This window comes from Pseudorca crassidens, chromosome 4 (assembly GCF_039906515.1).
Source record: "Pseudorca crassidens isolate mPseCra1 chromosome 4, mPseCra1.hap1, whole genome shotgun sequence".
NCBI lineage: Eukaryota > Metazoa > Chordata > Mammalia > Artiodactyla > Delphinidae > Pseudorca > Pseudorca crassidens.
Window position 1 is genome coordinate 2,141,277 of NC_090299.1, and position 22,750 is coordinate 2,164,026.

The window sequence follows — 22,750 nt, forward strand, 5'->3', positions numbered from 1 at the left end:
GTTGGGCTTTTGCGCAGGCAGGCATTTGAGAGTACTTCTCGAGTTAGGCTGTGCTTCGTAGTTTAGATTAAAACCTTTTGAGCTCTTTGGAGGCACACTGAGAGTTTCTTGCCACTTCTGCTTTCTTACTGTCGGGTGAAAAGAGGAGTAGGGAGATGGTTTATAGATGCAAAATCCAAAGGCATTTTGTCAGAGCAGACTGGTTTTGGGGTATAAGATTGACTGCTTAGCCTGGCTGAAGAAAGGCCACCGTCCCTGGACTGCAGGCAGGAGAAAGCTCACCGATGACGCCTTGTGCGTACGAGTGCCCTGCAGCCGTTGGGAACCACTTCCTGTTTGTTTTTGCCCCAACCAGCAACCTTCAAACCCTCTTTAGTGTTTTGTCTATAATGTCGAGAAATCATGACCCTGTCACATGGTCTGAGGATTACAGGTTCTTGACTTCATCCTTTTAGTGGGTCAGTCCTGTGTTAGTGTTTTTCTTGGTATTTCCCTCCATATTTCTAAATAACTTGCTTATACTGCTGGTTTTGGATTTTTTTATTTTTTACAATGGGAAAGATGAATTCAACTCTAACCCTTCTTCCCTCTTTTTACTACAGTTATATCAGTATTCAGTGTGTACATTATTATGCCTAAGTAAATAGTCACAACTAGTTATGTTCTGTGCCGTGGTTATGTTTCTGTGTATAACTCTTTGGTATTTCCGGAGTCAGTAATTGCCTCTTTTTCATTTGCTTATTATTCTTTGGCAATTTCCGTCTTCTCACACCTCCCACCAGCGCTGTGTGTCTCAGTTCAGTTGTGCACATGATGGGTAGTTTCCTGGACCCGTTTCCTCCACTGGGGTCGTCCTGGGCTCTGCAGCTGCTGCTCCAGCCTGGTCAGGGCGCCCCTTAGGTCTGTCGCACGGTCATGTCTTGGCTCCCCTGTCCGATGCCTGATTCCTGGCTGCCCTGTCTTTGTCTCTGTAGGCTTACTCCTGGAGAGGGGGCTTCCCGAGAAAGGCTGACTGGCAAGTAAATCGTTTGAGATTCTGCATTAGTGAAAATGCCTTGATTTCTCCCTCACGCTTGGCTGGGCGTAGAGTTCTGGGGTGGAAATGGTCTTCCCTTGGGAATGTACAGGCTTTGCCCCTTTGTCTCATAGTCTCCAGCGGGGCATCCGAGAAGTCGAATGACCTGATCTCTTCGCCTCTGAATGTGTCCTTCTCTAGAAGGTTTTTGCTGTTTTGTGGAGGGGGGAGTGCTGGGTGCTTGATAGACCTTTTAATTTGGAACGTTCCAGCCTTCAGTTCTGGGAGTTGTCCTTATACTTCTCTGACAATTTCCCCCCTTTATTTTCTCTGTGCTGTCTTTCTGAAATTCGTTAGTTAGCTGTTGGTCCTCCTGGACTGATGCACATTTGTACTATCTTTTGTTTCTATTTTCCATGTCTCTTTCCTGTACTTTGCTAGGAGATGTCCACCTCAGACTCTTCTCTGGAATTTTTGTTCCTGCTGTGGCATTAATTTCTAAGAGCTTTCTCGTGTTCAGAATGGTCATGTTTTCTGGCACCCTCTTCTTGTTTCATGAATACACTCTCTTATCTTTCTGAGGATACTGATTATAGTTTCTTGACAACTTCCTTTGACCTCCATGTTGTGTGTTTCTTCTCACTTCCTCTGTTCTATTTCCTGTCTTTCTCTTTTATGTCAGCAGTTGTCCGCATAGATTTGAGTGAGCCCCTAAAAAGCTTATTGGAAGCAAGTGTGTGGCAAGCTTTGTCTCCTGGTGGACTTCCTCAGGTAATGGGTAGTGAACCTGCTTTTCCACTGTGGGTCTTTAAATGTCAGTGTCAGTAAGTCTTTTGCTCTTGGGCCAGTCAATATCTCTAAAGAAAAATCCCTCATTCTCCTGCTTGGAGGCATCAGCCCAGCTGCATTTGTCCTGGGACCCTTGGATGGAAGGGTGCTGACAGTCTCACTGGTGAGAATGCAGACTTCTTCATTTCTCTTTTCTGTCTGTGCCTCGTGCCTGTCCTCAGCTGTGGCAGCATCTCTGGGGATTCCCTGTCTCTGCGGGAGACGGGGAAGTGAAGACCACATCCCGGGCTGCCTGGGTGGGAGCGGGGCTTGGCAATTTACCCAAGGAGCTGTTAGATGAGCAGCTGTTTCGTCCCCACATCCACGCCACTTTCAGATGTCTCTGGTACTCCTAAGCCTGAGCTTTTCTTGGATTTCTGTGGCTTGAGTGAGCTTGCCTTTGGTTGGTGGCTTTCAGTCCTTCTCCCCAGCTCCCAAAAAGGCTTGCGTGGGAACTTCTGCCTGAGGGCTGCAAATCAGTCCGTTACCACTTGTTTACTTTCTAGCTTCCAGAAATTTGTTAATGCCTCTAGTCTGCGCTTGTCCCTGTTCTGTTCTTTTTGTCCTTGTAAGTTTATGCTTTTTAAACCTTGTACATGTGATTCTGGTGGTGTGTCTGGGAAGTAGAGGTTCACGTGTCCAGTACAGCATGTTTGATCAGAAGTTTCCTAACAGGAGCCCTGCGGCATTATTCTCAGGCTTGCCTGTTAAATATTGAGACTCCCGAGCCTTTTATTTGACTGGTGTATAATGTACAGACAAGAAGCATGTAAATCATACATGTACTCCTTGATGAGTGGTCACAAAGCGAATCTGCCCTCACGGCCACTGCCTAGGTCTGGACATATGGAGTATTACCGGCACCCGGGAGCCTCCGCCCCCTCTCCCTGTCACTACTCCCTCCTTCCTCCACAGGGCTGATCACTGACCTGGCTTCTAATGCCATAGGGTCTGTTTTTAAATTGTAAATATGTAGGCCCATACAGTATGTATTCTTTTCGTCTGGTTTCTTTTGCTCAGCACTAAGCTCGTGAGATTCTCCCACGTCACTGCGTGTGTCACTAGATCCTGTGGTTTTCCGGAGCTGTGTAGCGTTCCCTTGGATGAATGTGCTCCAGCTCATCATTTTACCGCAGCTGGACCTTGGGTCGTTCGTAGTATTGGCCGTCGCGAGCGTTGCTGCTGTGCCTGTCCTTGTACGTGTCTCTTGGAGCACAGGTTGTGATAGCTAGAAACGGAGATTGTGGGGTGTGTATACGCCACCTTCGGTAGATGCCTCCAAGCAGCTTTTCTCAGTGGCTGCCCGAGCTCACACCTCATCAGCGGTGTGTGCGAATTCCGGCAGCTCCCTGGCCTCGCGGAATTGGAATTTTGGTCATTGTAAGTTTAGCCGTCTGCTGAGTGTGACCTGGAGTCACAGTTTGGTTTAATTTCCATTTCCACTCCCTAAGTACTCTGACCCTGAAGTGGAATGAAGTACTCTTAAATGTATGTCCTGCCTGTGTTTAGAGAAGTGGAGCTATCTGCCCTGTAGCCTAGCGCACTTCCTCCGCTTATGAGAAGAGCTTTTAAGGGTGGTCTAGGTAACCTCCGGCCAGCAGCCTGCTACCGGGCATTCTCGGGACTGGGGGATTTAGACCCAAGGAAGCCCCCTCGAGCTCTCGTTCCATTTTACTATTATTCCAAACTTTAAGTTCACCATGGGCTGACTCTTCATAGTAATGTTTAGCTTTCATTCTGCTTAGAAGTTGGGACTAATATAGGATGATTCTTTATTTACCGTTTCAGTGATGTGTGTGTGTGTGTGTGTGTGTGTGTGTGTGTGTGTTCTCACTCAAAGGAGTTCTTTAAAATGTATCTTTCCTTGAAGCTAAAAAAGTTTGTCAGAGATAAGTTGACTGGTTTCTCTGGGTATTGTCTCTGGGGAGAAACTGGAGGCCACAATCCACTAGGGGTGTCCTGTGGCCGGGGGTCTGGTCCTCCACCTCTCTGGTTCCAGAGGTCTAATCTGTGAATTCACTGAGCGTTGATGAGCCTCTGAGAACCAGTTTATGCCAACACGCAGTTAGGGAGAAGCTTGTTTAAGTCAGATGCCAGGCTGTTAATTGGCTGCTCCTTTGCCGATGGTTAGACTCCCCGGTAGGGCCCCAGTGGTGTCGCTGACTTGCCCAGCGAGGCTCCGTACACGCCCAGCAGTAGCTGGGCCAAATCATCGCTCAGAGCATAGCTTAGAATGATGGGAAGTAGACGTTCTTAAGTAACATAGTCACCAGACTCCTGCAGCTGGATGGTCACCCCCTTTCATTCTTTGGATATTTTTGTGAAGACTTAAACGGTCATCGTTAGCAATATAGCACCCCTAGAATTATAGCACCCCTCCTTTGGGTTTTCTTGGAGGCACGGTAACAAGTCTTATTCTCTGATTTCTTAGGAAAATAGCTGTGAGGAGTGTGTGGTCTCAGCTCAGTTACGCTGCACACGTCTTCCAGACCTGGGACTGTCTCTTGGTGGCATTAGCAGCACGTTTACAAGCCGTCGTTCAGGCTGGGACCTTGCTGTGATTGGCTAGCACTTTTCTCCTGGACTTCATTATTTACTGTGTGTGGTTTTGTTTTTTTTTTTTGTGGTACGCGGGCCTCTCACTGTTGTGGCCTCTCCCGTTGCGGAGCACAGGCTCAGCGGCCATGGCTCACGGGCCCAGCCGCCCCGCGGCATGTGGGATTCTCCCGTCCCGGATCGGGGCATGAACTCATGTCCCCTGCATCGGCAGGCAGACTCTCAACCACTGCGCCACCAGGGAAGCCCTGCTTTTATTTTACATAGTGTTATTCACTGACCCTGGCCCCAACTATTGTGGGGACACCTTTTCTAGAAGTGAAGGCTTTCACTCTCGTGTAGGGACGTAGATGCTGAGCAAGTCCCTACTCAGTTTATAAGGAAATAAATCGACTACATATTTGCAGACTGCTCTGAAATATCCCAGATTTGGTGTGCTTCCTTTCAGCTCTAGGAAGGTCTCAAATTGTTAGTACTTTATACTCTGCAAGAATTTGGAGCAAGTTATGCTTTTTGAAATACATGATGGTTTCTTTTTCTTTTTTTAAAAAAATAAATTTATTTATTTTATTTTATTTATCTTTGGCTGCGTTGGGTCTTTGTTGCTGCGTGCGGGCTTTCTCTAGTTGCAGCGAGCAGGGCCTACTCTTCGTTGCGGTGTGCGGGCTTCTCATTGCAGTGGCTTCTCTTGTTATGGAGCGCGGGCTTTAGACACGCAGGCTTCAGTAGTTGTGGCTCGCGGGCTCAGTAGTTGTGGCTCGCGGGCTCTAGAGCGCAGGCTCAGTAGTTGTGGCGCATGGGCTTAGTTGCTCGCGGCATGTGGGGTCTTTCCGGACCAGGGCTCGAACCCGTGTCCCCTGCATTGGCAGGCGGATTCTTAACCACTGCACCAGGGAAGCCCATGATGAGTTTCACAGGAGCTTCGTCTTCTGTCTACTTGGACTTTGCTTCCACAGGTTCTGTTAAAGGCTTTCATAGCGAATCTGAAGTGCAGCTCTCCTACCGTGCGGCGGACGGCGGCCGGCTCGGCGGTGAGCATCTGCCAGCACTCCAGGAGGACGCAGTACTTTTACAGCTGGCTGCTCAGTGTGCTCTTAGGTAAGGCGTAGGCCTGTTAGTGAGTCTCCCCGTGGGGGGTGGTCACTAGCGTTTACTTGAGACAGGCCTGCGAAATTCTTTAAAATCAGGCAGCCCCTTGGCTTCTGGACCGGGCCCTTTAGCTCTGGCCGGCTGGTAAATGTGAATGAGCCCCTGTGGGGTCTGGGTGAGGGTTCCAAGAAGGCTCCTCCCCCTCGGTGCAGCGGTGCGGATGCGGCCAGGCCCTCGGACAGCTAGCGGGGCCGTGGGCGGGAGCCTTCCCGGGCCTGACCCTCTGGCAGCACACCGCACCACCTCTGCGGAGACCCTGAGTGCAGGGAGTCCCCGTGGCCGGAAATTGAGGCTCAGGTCCCTGTGAGGGGCCTCTCTGGAGGGCTGTAGGCCCGGTGAAGGCTTCTCCTCTACTGTGGGCAATTGTGGAAATCCGTGCTGGCAGGTGCTGCCGGGAGCACACGGACGGACAGTCGACGTGAAAGAGCTGCGGGGCTTTCAGAGGCAGTGAAACTCACTCACTGCAGGGCCTCGCTGAGCTGAGGCTTTAAATGTTGCCCCTTAGAGCCACTCCTGGATTTTGGCCGCTACCGTGATGTTTGTGCCATCTGTTTCCCTCCCTGCCAGCCTCATGATACGGTTCTGCTTTGGATCTCTTCCTGTGAACAAAGGAAGCCACGAGTCTCCCAGTAGCGAATCCGATGTGACAGAATCTTGTTGCTGCGTTTGTAGGTTTGCTGGTTCCCGTGGAGGAGGAACGCTCCGCCCTTCTGATTCTCGGAGTGCTGCTCACATTGAGGTATTTGGTGCCCTTGCTGCAGCAGCAGGTCAAGGACACGAGCCTGAAAGGCAGCTTTGGGGTGACGCGGAAAGAGATGGAGGTCTCCCCCTCGACGGAGCAGCTCGTCCAGGTGGGCGTCCCGCGCTTTACTCTAGTGCTTGTGCGCACGTGACCCACGTTCGGAGACTCAGCTAATTTGGAAGAGAAGTGGCAGAGCCGAGGCTTAAGAGCGTGCACTCTGGAGCCAGACCCTGTGGTTCAGATCCTAGGTCATGACCCCGGCTACTCCACCTGTGTGTGGTAGTGATGTCAGATAAAAATGAAGGCGTCCCTTTACAAGGTCACCGAGGGTACTGTTTACGTGGACCTGCTCGAAGCAAACCCCAACCATCGTATTATTTTACTGCAACTATTTCATATGTGTCCTTATAGATGAGGACTCTTTTTTAAAAATTTTAATGACAATGCCCTTGTCATACCTAAAAAAAAGAACACTTTCTTAACATCAAATACCCACGTATCCCCTGTCAGTTTGTTCTTCTGCTCTTTGGAATCAGTACCCAAATAAGATTGGTTGATAAGGATTGTGATTCTCTTTGATCTGATGGTTGCCTTCTATCCCTATTTTTCCCTTAGAGTTCATTTTTTGAAGAAACAGATTGTCCTGTGGAACTCCCGGCAATCTGATTTTTTATTAATTGACTCTCCGTTGTATAAATTAACATGCTTCTTTGTTGTCTGTATTTCCTGTAAACCAATAACTGGAGCTAGAGACTTGTCAGATTTGGTGCATATTTTATAATATATGTAATATCTGAGTTCGGTAGTACCTGTACAATATTTTAAAATAAATATTATTGGAGTTGCATGCTCAGAACTTTTTTCTGATTTTTTTTTTTTTTTAAAAAAGGCTGCTTAGTCAAAAGTTTGGAGACCATTGGTCTAGTGGGGGAAACAAGCAAACAGTCACTAAATAGCAAGGCGGGGGGTGTAGGGTACTGTAGAGTACATGGCGGGGGGCAGGGGGTGTGCATGACCAAGTTCAGGGAGGCATGCTGGGCAGGCTGTTACGGCTGATGCTTTTGGGTGAGTAGGATTTGAGCAGACACAGGGAGCTGGGAGAAGAGAGTTTTATAGACAGAAGCTGCAGCCTTTGCCAAGTGCACAGAGTGAGAGAGTGAGAGTGTGCGGGTGAGGGTGAGCTGGATCCTGTAAAGGTCTCCAGGCTTTCTCACAGGTCAGTAGGGGTGCTGGGGGAAGATGTGGCTAGAGGGATATTGAAAACTGTGTTAAACTAAGAGAGCAGTAATCCTGGGAGGATGGAGTGAAGGGGTATGGGATGTGGTGCTTAATTAATTACAGATTTTCTTAATAGTTAATGTTTCTTCAACATGGTTAAACAACATGGTACCTTGTTGCATTAGCAAGCTAGATAAGATTGTCTCTAAAACATATCTAATCTATTTTCTTTTGACTATTGGCCATTTTGAATTAAATTATTTTGATTAAGAAGTTCAACTCAGCTAATGTAATAATAGTTTGGCTAGCTATATTTAAATAGAATTTAAAATAATCCTGAGCCTGGCTAAACTGTTAAGCAAGTGTGGGCAAAATATAGATACTTTTAGATATGTGAGAATTCAGTTTGCTTTTCATGCGCACTTACTTTTTTCATGTATGCTTTTTGAAAAAATTATTTGAAGATGTATTCCAGCAAAATGAGAAATAGATAACAAAAAAAGAGGAAGTCCTGAAATCCAAGAAACAAAGCACCTAACCCAGGAATGTGTTAGAAGCAATTCTGAGATGACTGGTACTGTGTGCCATTCAGATTAGAAACGGAGTCCAAGGAGCTCCTTGTGACCAATGTTATGATTAAGTGCTGGGAAAAAGGGAAGGCATGTGTGTATGTTAAAAGGAGGGGAAAACCAGGAAGATTTATAAAAGTAAGTTATCCAATTATGAAACAAATTAAAATGTTGAATAATTTTAAGCAAGTAAGACATTATGATAAAAGAGAATCCATTTAACGGTTATCCTTGGGACATTCTCTTTCAAGTGACACAGGACTAGTAATAATGAAATACTTCTTTCTTTTTGGGTCCAGTCACATTAACAGGCTTTGCAGTGAAGGGTGTTAATGTACACGTGATGAGACACATACTGATTTTTTTTTTATTGGCGTATAATTGCTTTACAATGTTGTGTTAGTGTCTGCTGTACAACGAAGTGAATCAGCTGTACGTATACATATATCCCCTCCCTCTGGGACCTCCCCCTCCCTCCCCTCCCCCCCATCTAGGTCCTCACAGAGCACCGAGCTGAGCTCCCTGTGCTATACTGCAGGTTCCCACTATACCTGTTTTACACATGGTAGCGTACTTACGTCAGTTGTAATCTCCCAATTCATCCCACCCTCCCCTTCCTGCCCACCGTGTCCACACGTCTGTGCTCTACGTCTCCGTCTCTATTCCTGCCCTGCAGATAGGTTCATCTGTACCATTTTTCTAGATTCCACATGTATGCGTTAATCTGCAATATGTGTTTTTCTCTTTCTGACTGACTTCGCTGTGTATGAGAGATGCTCAACATCTAGGCAGAGCACGTGCGATTTTAAAAGTTACATCGTACTAAATAAATGTAACCCTTAATATAAAAGCACTCAGGTTGCTAACAGAATTTGGGAGGAGGCAGATGAGGTGAGGGAGTGTGGGTGCCCATTTCCCCCATTTACATAGTAAGAAGTCAAGAGATTCTTTGCTCAGAGCAGACGGCTCAGGAATCGCGGTGTAAAGCTGATTACCTAGAGCAGGGCTCATGGGCCAGCTACTCAACTGCAGCACCGTAGCAGGAGAGCAGCCACAGACAGTACACACACAGCCGTGCTCCAGTAAGACTATGTGCAGAAACAGATGGAGGGCCACATTCGCCTGTGGACTGCGGTTTGCAGATCTGTGACCTAGAGTTACGGAGGTAACCATCAGAGGAACTAAAAACAAGCCAGTCAAAGTAGCCACCTTTGAGACTTTTACTCTGTAAACCGCTATACTGTCTTTTTAAAAAACTTATATATGACTTTTATGATATTAAAGGTAAGGCTGCCCAACTTGGCAAATAAAAATAGGGGGTACCAGTTATTTGAATTTCAGATAAATCATCAGTAATCTTGTGGTGTAAGTATGCCTGAAATTGCACGGGACACAGTTACACTACAAAATTATTTGTTTATCTGAAATTCAGGTTTGGCTGGGAACTCCGTATATTATCTGGCACCTCTAATTAAAGGGAAAAAGGATAAATACACTATGGTCATATAATGTGATATAGTATTAAAAGCACTAATGAAGTTTAATGTAGTGCCTTTAAAAGCTTTGGAAACCCTTTCTCAGTGGCACTCATGACAGTACTTCTTGCTTATGACGTGTGTGTTCGAGTAGCTGTGCGCTCCGTGTATTTGGGGCTTTACTCTCCTTTACTAGTCGCCCGTTTACGGAGCTGGAGCTCTTCACTAGCCTGCTTCTGCTTTTGTGGAAGTGCTCTATTTACTTTTAAGGAATTAAGGTAACAGTGAAAAAAATGCTGGGACTTTAGAAAACAGCATGGAAGCTATGATCACACTGGTAGAAGGGATAGAGAAGTTTTTAGAGAGTGAAATTAAGGCACAAATTTTCCCAACGTAAGACAAAACAAAAACCTGAAACCTAGGACACATTTTAAAAACCATGGGAATGACACTGGTGTTTCTGTTTCTAGGTGTACGAACTGACCTTGCATTATACTCAGCACCAAGACCACAATGTTGTGACTGGCGCACTGGAACTCCTGCAGCAGCTCCTCAGAACCCCTCCACCTGAGCTCCTGCGGGTGCTGACCACGGCGGGCGGCATCGGGCAACTCACTGCCGCTAAGGATGAGCCCGGTTGCCGAAGTCGTAGCGGAAGTATCGTGGAGCTTATAGGTAAGGTGTTAGGAAGGTGACTCTTGGAGTCCACCCTGCAGTGTTATTGGCCCCTCTCCTGACCCTTGCTCCGATGCTGTGCTGAGCAACGGACAGCTCAGTTCCTTAGGAGACTTGCGATGCAGGTGTCGTCCTTATTGTGTAGACGGGGCAGGGCTGAGGTGGGAAGGCTAGGTGGCAGGGTGAGGCCAGCACGTGAAACCCGCCTCCTGCATCTGACTCGGCTGCCTCTGCGTGGCATTTCATCTGTCGTGAAGTGGAAGCATTCGGGAAGGGATTTCCAGGCGCTGTGTCCCTTTGCCAAAGGTGGGCTCTTCAAGTCTTCCTGGAATTCTGGACTCCTTTTCTGCCCTCTGGGCCCTTTTTGCTGTCGCGCCTGATTCTAGAAAACCCCTTCTGTTCCTCGTCTCGTGGCACCTCTTCCGCCCCATCTCTGCTCTTCTTCCCCATGCTCTTGGGCACTGGGCCCTAATCCCGCCCCCGGATGCTGTGCAGACCTACCAGTCTAATGTGGAGCTGCCCCTGGGGAGCTGGAAGAGATGGGTCCCTGAGTCGCAGCCTCTAGAACTGGGTCTGGCTCAGCGGCAGAGGCTTCTTTCTGCAGCCTTTGCTGACTGCACTGAGTAGGCGTGGTGCATGGGGTCCGTTTAGTGCAGTGTGGGTGCGGTGTGGCCTTTACCCACAGCATCTGCAGACCAGGGAAGGTTGGCGTGAAGTCTGACTGCTGCCTCGTTTGAACACAAGTGTTTGCCTGAACCATGAGTAGAAAATGTTGATCTGCCTGTCCACTGTCCTTTGTACTGAACAATCCTTTTCTCTCTGGAATGCACGCCTTACAAATAATTGCTGGAAATACTAATTTCTAATGATTGTTTCTAATGAAAATTTGTACTTAATTATTAGTTGACCAAATAATCCGAGATTTCTAATGTTTTTAGTTTGACTTTTTAAATGCACTTTGAGCTCTTTTGCATTTTAGAACTGTATATTTGAGTGTTAATATAATTTTCACGTTGAAATTAAAATTGTAACATGCAGATTTCATGTTACGGTATGGTAGTTAAGCACCACCTGTAGAAATATGTTCACATATTTTCTAGTTTTAAAGTTGAATCAAGCTTAAAGATTTTCTAATTCCTTCTGCATTTTAGTGGCTTGTTACCTTACTTTCATCTGTCATTTTCTGTGATTTACAGCTGGAGGGGGTTCTTCATGCAGCCCTGTCCTTTCAAGGAAACAAAAAGGTGATTATTTCAGAAATGATTCTTATTTTCAATTTTACTGCTTTTTCCATATTTCTGTAATGTAATTGGCTATGCCTATAACTCTTCTCAGCAGGGTGATTATATGTATAAATGTTGCTGGAATCTGATAACCAGGCCTGAATAGTCCTGTAGGATGGCTTTTTAAAGAATAAATAATTAATTAATTTATGGCTGCATTGGGTCTTTGTTGCTGTGCGTGGGCTTTCTCTAGTTGTGGCGAGCGGGGGCTACCTTTTGTTGCAGCAAGCGGGCATCTCATGGCAGTGGCTTCTCTTGTTGCGGAGCACAGGCTCTAGGTGCACGGGCTTCAGTAGTTGTGGCTCGCGGGCTCTAGAGCGCAGGCTCAGTAGTTGTGGCGCACGGGTTTCATTGCTCTGCGTCATGTGGGATCTTCCCGGACCAGGGCTTGAACGCGTGTCCCCTGCATTAGCAGGTGGATTCTTAACCACTGTGCCACCAGGGAAGTCCCTAGGATGGGTTTTAAAAGTTGCTTGTGTATCAGAATTGGTTTGTCATATATTTCCTTTTTTTTTTTTTTTTGGTTGTACCACGTGGCTTATGGGATTTTAGTTCCCTGACCAGGGATTAAACCCGGGGCCCCGGCAATGAGAGCACCGTATCCTAACCACTGGACCACCACAGAATTCCCTGTCATAAATTTCTAATGCTTTAGGCCAGGGGTCAGCAAATGTTTTCTGTAAAGGGCCAGGTGGTACCCATTTTAGCCTGTGGCCCTTACTGTCTCTTTTGCAATGATTCAACTCTGTCCTGTGGCAGGAAGGCAGCCATAGACAATACTAAGCTAATGGGTGCAACTTCATTCCAGTACAACTTTATTTTACAGAACTGGGTGAGCTGGAGTTTGCCTTCTCCTGCTTTAGGGAATGTTATGTTTATAAAGGTAACTCATCTTCCCAATGAATTTTGTTTAGTATTAGGAATAATGTTTGGTTAATTATTTGGTGAATTTGGGCCTGGTTGTCATTTTTCAGACATATTTAGCTTCGTACATACCTAAGTTTCTGATACAGTTTGTTTATTTTTATTTAATCGAAGTGTGTCTGACATGGTCTGATAGCTTTGGTACACGTCATCACTTATAGCACCAATTATGTTCTGTTCCAGTCTAGATTTCCATAGGAAAGAATTGCTGTTGTTTTCTATTTTGAAATCCTAAAAGACTTATACCGTTTTTGGGTTTTTTTTGATGTATAATTGACATATAACAACTAATCTTTTACATACAACATACTAATCTTTTTTGTGTGTCATGAGTTGAATATTTAATTGAGAGCCTAATGCCTAATATTATTTGTAGTATTGAATGGGATCTTAACAGGAATAATATTCTAGCCTTAACTGGATTAAGTGAGCATTTCCTAGAAGTACTTAGAATTAATAATATTTGGGCCATCATAGTGTGGGATACTTAGTCAAGTTTGAGATTTTGGTGAAAACACTGAGATTGCTTGAAAACTGAAAGGGTTCCAGGAAAAGCTAGCCTTTCTATTCTTGGACTAGGAAGAGATTTTTAGGCATGTGACTAGATTTCTCCGGCACTTGCCTTGTTTGTTTCTCGGTCACTTTTTCTGATGATGATAAAATGACTCGTTGACTAGTAGAGATGTATTTTGTTTTCTTGGGGGCTAGGACATACAATTTGTCCTCAATCTCTTTTTTGTTTTTCAAGTGTTTTGTTGTTGTTTTTATTTAGAGCTGCAGTTTTCACAGTTTCCTGTCATAGCTGCAGAATTCTTTTTTTCAAGTGAAATCTGCCAGTACATAGGAGAGAGAAAAACAGAGTTGTTGTTGTTGAATGTAAGGGTGAGGGCTGGGGGTTGTGGCCTGGCATCCTGGCAGCAGCCTGGCCCTTGCCCACTCTTGAGGAGAACTCCTTGGAACAGATTTGCAAACTACTGTTTCCAAAGACAGAGACTGATTTCATTAACTCTGAATTCACAGGTTGGAATGTTATTTGCTTTCTCAAGGTAAATCACTTGTTCTGTAATAAAGGACCCTGTTATTTAGTAGATAAGCGAAGTTGCTGTGTTAGTTTCATCTAGATTTTGAGTTTCCTTTGCTTTATTCTGGGGTGGGGGGAGGGCTTTAACGTCACATCAGTGTAGATTTGTGGAAGTTATCACCCCTATGACTTAATCTTTGAAGAGCAGTGAAATCAGAAATTGGAACTTACCAGTAATTATATTGATAGTGTTGTTTAATGACATTTATATGTAATATAACCAAAATGATTTAATGATCCCAGTTAAATCATGTTAAGACTTTTGTTTACTTTTTTTCTTATTAATATAATTTAGAAACCATGAACTGTGAAATGTATTTTTAGGATTTTGCAAAAGATGAAATATTATTCCATCCTCATAGATCATAACAGTACCTGAGTACTGATTATCAATGATAGAAATCTAGCAGATTAAAAGATAAAATAAAAGTGACTTTTAGCTATAAAAGTTTTATATATAAGTTTTGATGTGCCATTGGAGATATGACATGAATATTCCAAAGGCTAATAGAATTGGTTCTAGCCATAACTTACCATTTTTAAGATTAAATAAATAGTAATATAAATTATTTAACATTAACAGTAGTCTAAGTCAATAAATATTAACTATTAAAGTACTTTGTGGTACAGATTGAGAATCGTTGCTTTTAATTCTTTTTCCATATAGGTTTATTGACTTTAATAATACTCTAAGTATGATATCTCTGCATTTTTTGTGTTTCACACTCTAGAGGTATAAAGGAACTTATATATAATGATGGACTGAGAGCAGGAATTAAATATACTTACGATATTCCTCTTGGAATGTACATTTATTTGATTTTCAAAGTTCGTCCTTTTAGCAAGCTTAAAAGGACTCTCGCTACATCATTTCCTAGGGAAAGTGCTCTTTGGAGAAGCAGCAGCCTTGGAGGATGACTCTGAGTCAAGGTCAGACGGCAGCAGCCCCACCTTTTCAGGTAGCTCTCTCGGAGTGGCCGTGGTGTCCTCCTTGCTCTCCCCTGCTGCGCCCACCTCCTCCCCTCCCCTGCACCTCCATGGATCTTGCTCCTGGGAGGCAGCAGTGAAGCCAGCTTGCTCAAATGGTGGATGATTCAGGAGTCTTTTATAGTGTTCACTTTGAAATGTGTGTGTGTTTTCTTGCATCAAGTGTTTGCTGTTTTCCCTGGTTTAAGCTGTTTTAAAATTAGGTTTATACTCCCTGAGTATAAGTCTTTTTGAGAAGAGGATGGTGGGTAAAGTGTCTCATGAATTGCGTGGGTTGTGAGGGGGAAAATGGGATTAAAAATTGTCTGAGGCTCTGAACCAGGAAGAAATAGAAAATATGAACAGACCGATTATCAGTATTGAAACTGAATCAGTAATTTAAAAACTCCCAACAAACAAAAGTCCAGGACCAGATGGCTTCACAGGTGAATTCTACCAAACATTTAGAGAAGAGTTAACACCTATCCTTGTGAAACTATTCCAAAAAATTGCAGAGGAAGGAACACTTCTAAACTCATTCTATGAGGCCACTGTCACCTTGATACTGAAACCAGACAAAGATACCACAAAAAAAGAAAATTACAGGCCAATATCATTGACGAACATAGATGTAGTCAAATAGGATTTATCCCAGGGATGCAAGGATTTTTCAGTATCCACAAATCAGTCAATGTGATAGACCACATCAACAAACTGAAGAATAAAAACCATATGATCATCTCAATAGATGTAGAGAAAGCTTTTGAAAAACTTCAACATCCATTTATGATAAAAACTCCAGAAAGTGGGCACAGAGGGAACAGACCTCAACATAATAAGGGCTATATATGACAAGCGCACAGCTAACATCATACTCAATGGTGAAAAGTTGAAAGCATTCCGTCTAAGATCAGGAACAAGACAAGGATGCCCAATCTCGCCACTTTTATTCAACATAGTTTTGGAAGTCCTAACCACAGCAATCAGAGAAGAAAAAGAAATAAAAAGAATCCAAGTTGGAATGGAAGAAGTAAAACTGTCAGTGTTTGCAGATGATACTATACATAAAAAATCCTAAAGATGTCACCGGAAAACTACAAGAGCTCATCACAGAATTTGGTAAAGTTGCAGGATTCAAAATTAATATACAAAATTAATATACACTAACAATAAAATGTCAGAAAGAGAAATTAAGGAAGCAATCCCGTTTAGCATCTCATCAAAAAAAGAAAAACAAAAACCTAGGAATAAACCTACCTAAGGAGGCAAAAGACCTGTACTCTAAAAACTATAAGACACTGATGAAAGAAATTGAAGACAACATAAACAGATGGAAAGATATACTGTGATCTTGGATTGGAAGAATCAATATTGTTAAAATGACCATACCCCCAAGGCAATCTACAGATTCAGTGCAATCCCTATCGAATTACCAGTGGCATTTTTCACAGAACTGGAACAAAAAATTTTTTTCATTTGTATGGAAACACAAAAGACCCTGAATAGTCAAAACAATCTTGAAAAAGAAGAATGGAGCTGGAAGAATCCCTCCCTGACTTCAGACTCTACTACAAAGCTACACTAATTAAAACAGTATGGTACTGGCACAAAAACAGACACATAGATCAGTGCAACAGGATAGAAAGCCCAGAAATAAACCCACACACTTATGGTCAATTAATCTACAACATATGAGGCAAGACTATACAATGGAGGAAAGACAGTCTCTTCAATAAAGTGGTGCTGGGAACACTAGACAGCTAGATGTAGAAGAATGAAATTAGAACATTCTCTAAACCATATATGAAAATAAACTAAAAATGGATTGAAGACCTAAATGTAAGAACAGATACTATAAAACTCCTAGAGGAAAACATAGGCAGAATACTCTTTGACATAATCACAGCAGTGTTTTTCTGGGTCTGTTTCCTAGAGTAATGGAATTAAAAGCTTTTGCACAGCAAAGGAAACCATAAAGAAAATGAAAAGACAACCTACAGAATGGGAGAAAATATTTGCAAGTGACGAGACCGACAAGGGATTAATTTCCAAAATATACAAACAGCTCATACAGCTTCATGTAAAAAAAATATACAATCCAATCAAAAAATGGGCAGAGACCTAAATAGACATTTCTCCAAAGAAGACATAGAGATAGCCAACAGGTACATGAAAAGATATTCATTATCACTAATTATTAGAGAAATGCAAATCAAAACTACAATGAGGTACCACCTCACACCAGTCAGAATGGCCATCATCAAAAAGTCTACAAATAATAAATGCTGGAGAGGGTGTGGAGAAAAGAGATCCCTCCTACACTGTGGGTGGGAATGTAAATTGGTCCAGCCACTACGGAAAAGTGGAAGTGTGGAAGTTCCTTAAAAAACTGAAAATCGAGCTACCATATGATCCAGCAATCTCACTCCTGGGCATATATCCAGAGAAAAACATGGTTTGAAAGGATACATGCACCCATATGTTCACTGCAGCACTACTTACAATAACCAAAACGTGGAAACAATCTAAATGCCCATCGACAGAGAAATGCTTAAAGAAGACGTGGTACATATATACGATGGAATACTATTCAGCCATAAAAAAGAATGAAATAATGACATTTGCAGCAACATGGATGGACCTAGAGATTATCATACTAAGTGAAGTAAGTCAGACGGAGAAAGACAAATATCGTATGTTAGCACTTACATGTGGAGTCTTAAAAAGATGATACAAATGAACTCATTTACAAAACAGAAATAGATTCACAAAGAAAACAAACTTATGGTTACCAGAGGGGAAAGAGCAGGAGAGGGATAAATTGGGAATTTGGGTTTAACAGACATACACACTATTATATATAAAGTAGATAAACAGGGACCTACTGTATAGCACAGGGAACTATATTCAATGTCTTGTAATAACCTATAATGGAAAAGAATCTGTAAATATATATATATATATATATGCATGTAGCTGAGTCACTGCTGTGCACCTGAAACATTGTAAACCAACTATACCTCAATTAAAAAAAATTGTCTGAGGATAATTTAACTTGAAAGAAATTTACATTTGTTTACAAATAGTTATCTAAGCCCTTTATTCATCTTGTGAAAGATGAGTATTTAGTAAGATACTAATAATTGGATTAAATGAGAGTGGTTTGGGTTGTATAACCCTGTGCAAAATAATATTTTTAGATAACTGAAGATGAGGCTGAAATACTGGGGAAGGAAAATCTGAATGATTTCAATGGTGATTACTTATTTATTGATTTAGTCTACAGAATAGAAATTGATTTTTTAACTTACAAAAATAAAGTTAAAACAACAAAAAAATTGCAGCTATACACAACATTATAAAGCCCAAGTGCTCATTGACCCACTGGCCTACAGGAGTGACACTGCTAACAGCCTGGTGTAGATTTTTATGTAGTGGTAGTATATTTATTTATTTATTTATTTATTTATAAATAAATAATTTTACTTATTTATTTATTTGGTTGCACGGGGTCTTAGTTGCAGCAGGTGGACTCCTTAGTGGCAGCTTGCCAGCTCCTTAGTTGTGGCATATGAACTCTTAGTTGAGGCATGCGTGTGGGATCTAGTTCCCTGATCAGGGATCGAACCCAAGCCCCCTGCACTGGGAGCACAGAGTCTTAACCACTGTGCTACCGGGGAAGTCCCCATAATGGTGTTTTGTTTGTTTGTTTGTTTGTTTTGTTTTTTGTTTTTTTTTTAAATGGGAATTTAAAAACTAAACTAGGAAAATGTGAAACTTTACGCTACCGGAGAGTAGGACTGGCTTAGAGGTCTTGAACAGGGTCTGGGAAGAAGGAAAGCCCATCTCCAAGAGCACTGCTTGCTTAGAGCTCCGGGCATTTGGGTTTTTTTTGTTTTTTGCTTTTTTAAATAAATTTATTTATTTTTGGCTGCGTTGGGTCTTTGTTGCTGTGCGTGGGCTTTCTCTAGTTGTGGCGAGCGGGGGCTACTCTTAGTTGCTGTGTGCGGGCTTCTCATTGCAGTGGCTTGTCTTGTTGTGGAGCACGGGCTCTAGGCACGCAGGCTTCAGTAGTGTTGGCTCTTGGGCTCTAGAGCGCAGGCTCAGTAGTTGTGGCGCACGGACTTAGTTGCTATGTGGCATGTGGGATCTTCCCGGATCAGGGCTCGAACCCTGTCCCCTGCATCGGCAGGCGGACTCTCAACCACTGCACCACCAGGGAAGCCCTGCTCCAGGCATTTGTGACCACCCAGCCTGTGCCCCTGACCAGGCTGCCTAGGAATCGCCTAAGTCTTGTCGCTGCTCCACGCTCAGGCTGGACCAGTTGCTTAAGAACTGGAGGTGGCAGTGTTGCTGGGCAGGGTTCAGGTTTTGCACTGAAATGCCATTTGAGAATATTCACAGCACTTAAAAAATATCTACTTGTGATCCTTATTTTATCAATACTGTAATATAGTAAAAGGTAAGTAAATAATACAGTAAACATGTTTGAAGGATGCACTGTCTTGCTTTTGAAATTGAGTAGTTCATATTTTCACTGTATTTCAGGGCTTCTTGCAGTTAAAACATTTGCTGATAGTGAACTTTGGGGTACTTTGCAAATATCTGATCCCGTATTGAATGCTTTTCCTGACCCTTTGAAGAATGAGTGTTTCTTTGTCTTCAGCCTCAGTCAAGGGTGAGATTGGTGGTGAGCTGGCTGCCTCTTCTGGGGTCTCCACTCCTGGCTCAGCTGCCGACTCTGTGGGTCACGACATCATCACTGAGCAGCCCCGGTCACAGCACACACTTCAGACGGACTCGGTGGATCTGACCGGCTGTGACTTGACGAGTGGTGCCACTGACGGGGACGAGGAGGACATCTTGAGCCACAGCTCCAGCCAGATTAGCGCCGTCCCGTCTGACCCTGCCATGGACCTGAACGATGGGACCCAGGCCTCCTCTCCCATCAGTGACAGCTCCCAGACCACCACCGAGGGGCCCGATTCAGCCGTGACCCCTTCCGACAGTTCTGAAATTGTGAGTGGTTGGAGGGGGCAGCCCGGTTTCTTCAGAGGGGCCTTCCCTGGAGGCCCAGACCTGGACCCTCCTGCTGGCTCACTCCATTCATCTGACCCACTGATAATAGTGTAGAGGTCACCAGCTCAGATCCTTAACAGGCAGCTCGGCCCCATCTGAGTCCTTCACTGAAGGAAACAGCCCAGTGTCTTTTGTGCCGAACGTGGAGGTCACAAGTGCATTAAAAGTTTCTTAATATCTTGTTGGGCACAGGTTAAGTCATTCTTTTGAAAGTCCTTGAGGAGCCTGTTATTAACAGACCTGTGGTCTTAATGCAGGATGATTAATAACATTAATACTGTGCGTTATTTTAACCCTTTTTGACTTTTCAAAACCTTTTACAACATGTCCCATCTTGAGCATGGCTCTGAGGGCCTCTTATCTGAGTTAGTGGACAAGAAGCGCCTCAAGAGTGGTCTAAGGTTTGCTACAGGTATATGCCAGATTTTACAGCGCCATTTTATCGAAGCAGTTTGTACTGTTGTTTTGCTACTATTGAATGCATTTTATTAAGAATATATATATATATTTTACTTAAATGAATACAGAAACTGTGCGTTACAAATCATGAGCTAAAGCACTGGCAGCTCTCCACCTGTCACGTGGATGTGGTTCCTAATGGCCGAGTGGATTGCCGCTTACTCGGCTGGAGAAGGGGGCTCACGGTTGGGGTTTTTAACTAGAAGACCTGGAGGAGGATAGGACAGATAACGGGAACGGTGGGAAATGATTCTAAGTCAGGAAAGGGTGAAGAGTGCTAACCAGTAGGCTGGGAGAAGGGGAGGTTGGGAAAGCGCTGGGCTCAGTAGCACGTTAAGTGTGCGGAGGAAGTTTCTGTTGTTTGCTTATTGCACCAGCTTTCATCTTGCCTTTTCACAGTAGATAATTTCTGGGCAGGTTTGCTAGAAGTAGGACTGAATGACCATAGGAGGTTGTGAAAGCCTCCCATCTGGGAGTGCTGCAGCAGCTGTATGTTGTGTGGTAGGGCTGGGCCAGGGACCCACGCCGGGCTGTAGCCTGCAGGGAACTAAACCTCTTCCCTTGATGCTTCTCACACTGGCAGAGTTCTTTCTGATTGATGAGGTGCTTCCATGTCCTTTATTTAGTCATTAGTTATTGGCTGAACAAATGTACTGAGCATCTGTTATGTTCCAGGGATTGTCCTACAAGCCGCAGATGAAGTAGAGGGCACAACATACAAAACTGCTCACACAAAGCTAATATATATATTTTTTAATTTAATTAATTAATTCATTCATTCATTTTTGGCTGTGTTGGGTCTTCGTTTCTGTGCGAGGACTTTCTCTAGTTGCGGCAAGTGGGGGCCACTCTTCATCACGGTGCGCAGGCCTCTCACTGTTGTGGCCTCTCTTGTTGCGGAGCACAAGCTCCAGACGCGCAGGCTCAGTAGTTGTGGCTCATGGGCTCTAGAGCGCAGGCTCAGTAGTTGCGGCACACGGGCCTAGTTGCTCCGTGGCATGTGGGATCTTCCCAGACCAGGGCTCGAACCCGTGTCCCCTGCATTGGCAGGCAGATTCTCAACCACTGCGCCACCAGGGAAGCCCAAAGCTAGTATTTTAGAGTGGGACTCCTCAAACTCTTCCCATTTAGGGCCAGATAATAAATATCTTTGGCTTTGTGAACCATATGACCTGTGTTGTATACTCATCTGTGCTGTTGAAGTGCCAGAGCAGCCGTAAATATGTAAATGAACGTGCATGACTGTGTTCCAATAAAACTTTATTTACAAAAACAGCTGGTGGGCCAGGTTTGGCACACCGATGTAGTTTGCCTGCCTCTGTTCTAGAGTGTGTGCCTGTGTGGGTGGGGCAGATGATGAGCCAGTAATCAACAGGTAAATAAACACATAGTCAGATAGCAATAAGTGCCATAGAGAAAAATAAGCCAACTGTAGGGGGTCGGGATTGTCCTCATGAGATAGCCCAGTTCGGGGCTTGTCTTGGAGGGAGCCCACCACGATGAGAATTCTGCCTCGGCCATTTACAAGCTGTGTAGCCTAGCACAGTTATGGCCCTTCTTGCCTCAGTTTTCTTATCCACGAAATGAAGAGGATGACAGTACTTATGTTGTTAAGGCTTATGAGGATAAGGGAAATAATACATGTAATTACTTTTGAGCCTGCCTGGGGTGTAGTATGATATTCAAAAAATGTTGTTTTTTATTGTGGTGAAACTTCTCATTTTAACCTGTGTGGGTTCTTTTTTTTTTAAAACAGTCTGGAGAGTGGAGGAAATCATTTCTTTCTTGGTTGTTTTTGAGCAAGTAGCTCAGTTTCTTTTTAATTTAACTGGAGGGATTTGGGATGATTTTTTAAATGATATAGAATTTATTTCAGTAATAATTTAACTTGCATACTGAAGGTACATCACTCAGTTTTTCAGGTCAATTACAATTGGATGTGAAAAATTTTGCTGTATGAAATCATAACCCACATATATGGCTAAATATATGAAATATTGTGCCCAAAACTTAGTTGGGTCATTTCTAACAGTTTAGGGGATAACCTATTGGTAGACTTTTGTCTAAAAGATTTTTCCTCATTTTTGACTTACTGTAAAATTTGCTTGTGAACACAAAGACTTTTGTTTGGATTTTTTTTTCTTTTTGTAATCAAAAAGAGAAATGTTCAGATTGGAATTGTTTTGGAATTTTTAGAGTTACAAAAGCTTTTTATAATGTAGCAGTAATGCGTGGTCAGTCAGCTCTTGATAATGTACACGCACGCACCCATGTGTACTTGAAGAAGTGACCTTCGTGTTGGCGTGTGAGATGTGGTCCGTGTTATTTGTGGGGCTTTGCTTTTGCCTTCCACGTTGGAGGGCTTGCCCCTCGGTGGTCGCACTTCAGAACCCTCACAGCCCCTCTTGAACTGTTTAGGTATTAGATGGTGCCGACAGCCAGTACCCAGGGATGCAAGTGGGGCAGCCCCAGGACGAGGACGAGGACGCTGCTGTGGTTCTTCCTGATGAAGACGCGGAGGCTTTCAGAAACTCTTCCATCGGTACGTTGACTTCAGGCCATGTACTACGGAGCGGCCTTGTCTTCAACCCTGACCTCTTATATCTCAGCTTCTGAGAAGAAATCTCCTGGTGTCTTTGTTTCCTGAGGTGTAAATAGCAAATGAGGAAAATCAATTGAGAAGTTATTATCACTTTTTTAATCTAAGTCCTGTGGTTTCCTATTGACTTTT

At 43.8% G+C, this 22,750-nt stretch overlaps 1 protein-coding gene across 7 annotated transcripts in view; it reads left to right on the forward strand.

Moving 5' to 3' along the window:
- HTT (huntingtin) overlaps nt 1-22,750 on the forward strand; it is a 137,014-nt gene that overhangs the window by 27,849 nt on the left and 86,415 nt on the right. For 6 of the 7 annotated variants that reach the window (XR_010942814.1, XM_067734943.1, XM_067734946.1 and 3 more), the window contains exons 7-13: nt 5,356-5,497; nt 6,221-6,399; nt 10,023-10,227; nt 11,424-11,471; nt 14,394-14,474; nt 19,148-19,500; nt 22,438-22,561. Coding sequence is in view for 6 of the 7 variants with exons in the window: in XM_067734943.1 (XP_067591044.1) it covers nt 5,356-5,497; nt 6,221-6,399; nt 10,023-10,227; nt 11,424-11,471; nt 14,394-14,474; nt 19,148-19,500; nt 22,438-22,561 (1,132 nt within the window). In the remaining variant the exon portion in view is untranslated. The remainder of the gene's footprint in view (nt 1-5,355; nt 5,498-6,220; nt 6,400-10,022; nt 10,228-11,423; nt 11,472-14,393; nt 14,475-19,147; nt 19,501-22,437; nt 22,562-22,750) is intronic. The other variant, XM_067734944.1, reaches the window with a different exon arrangement.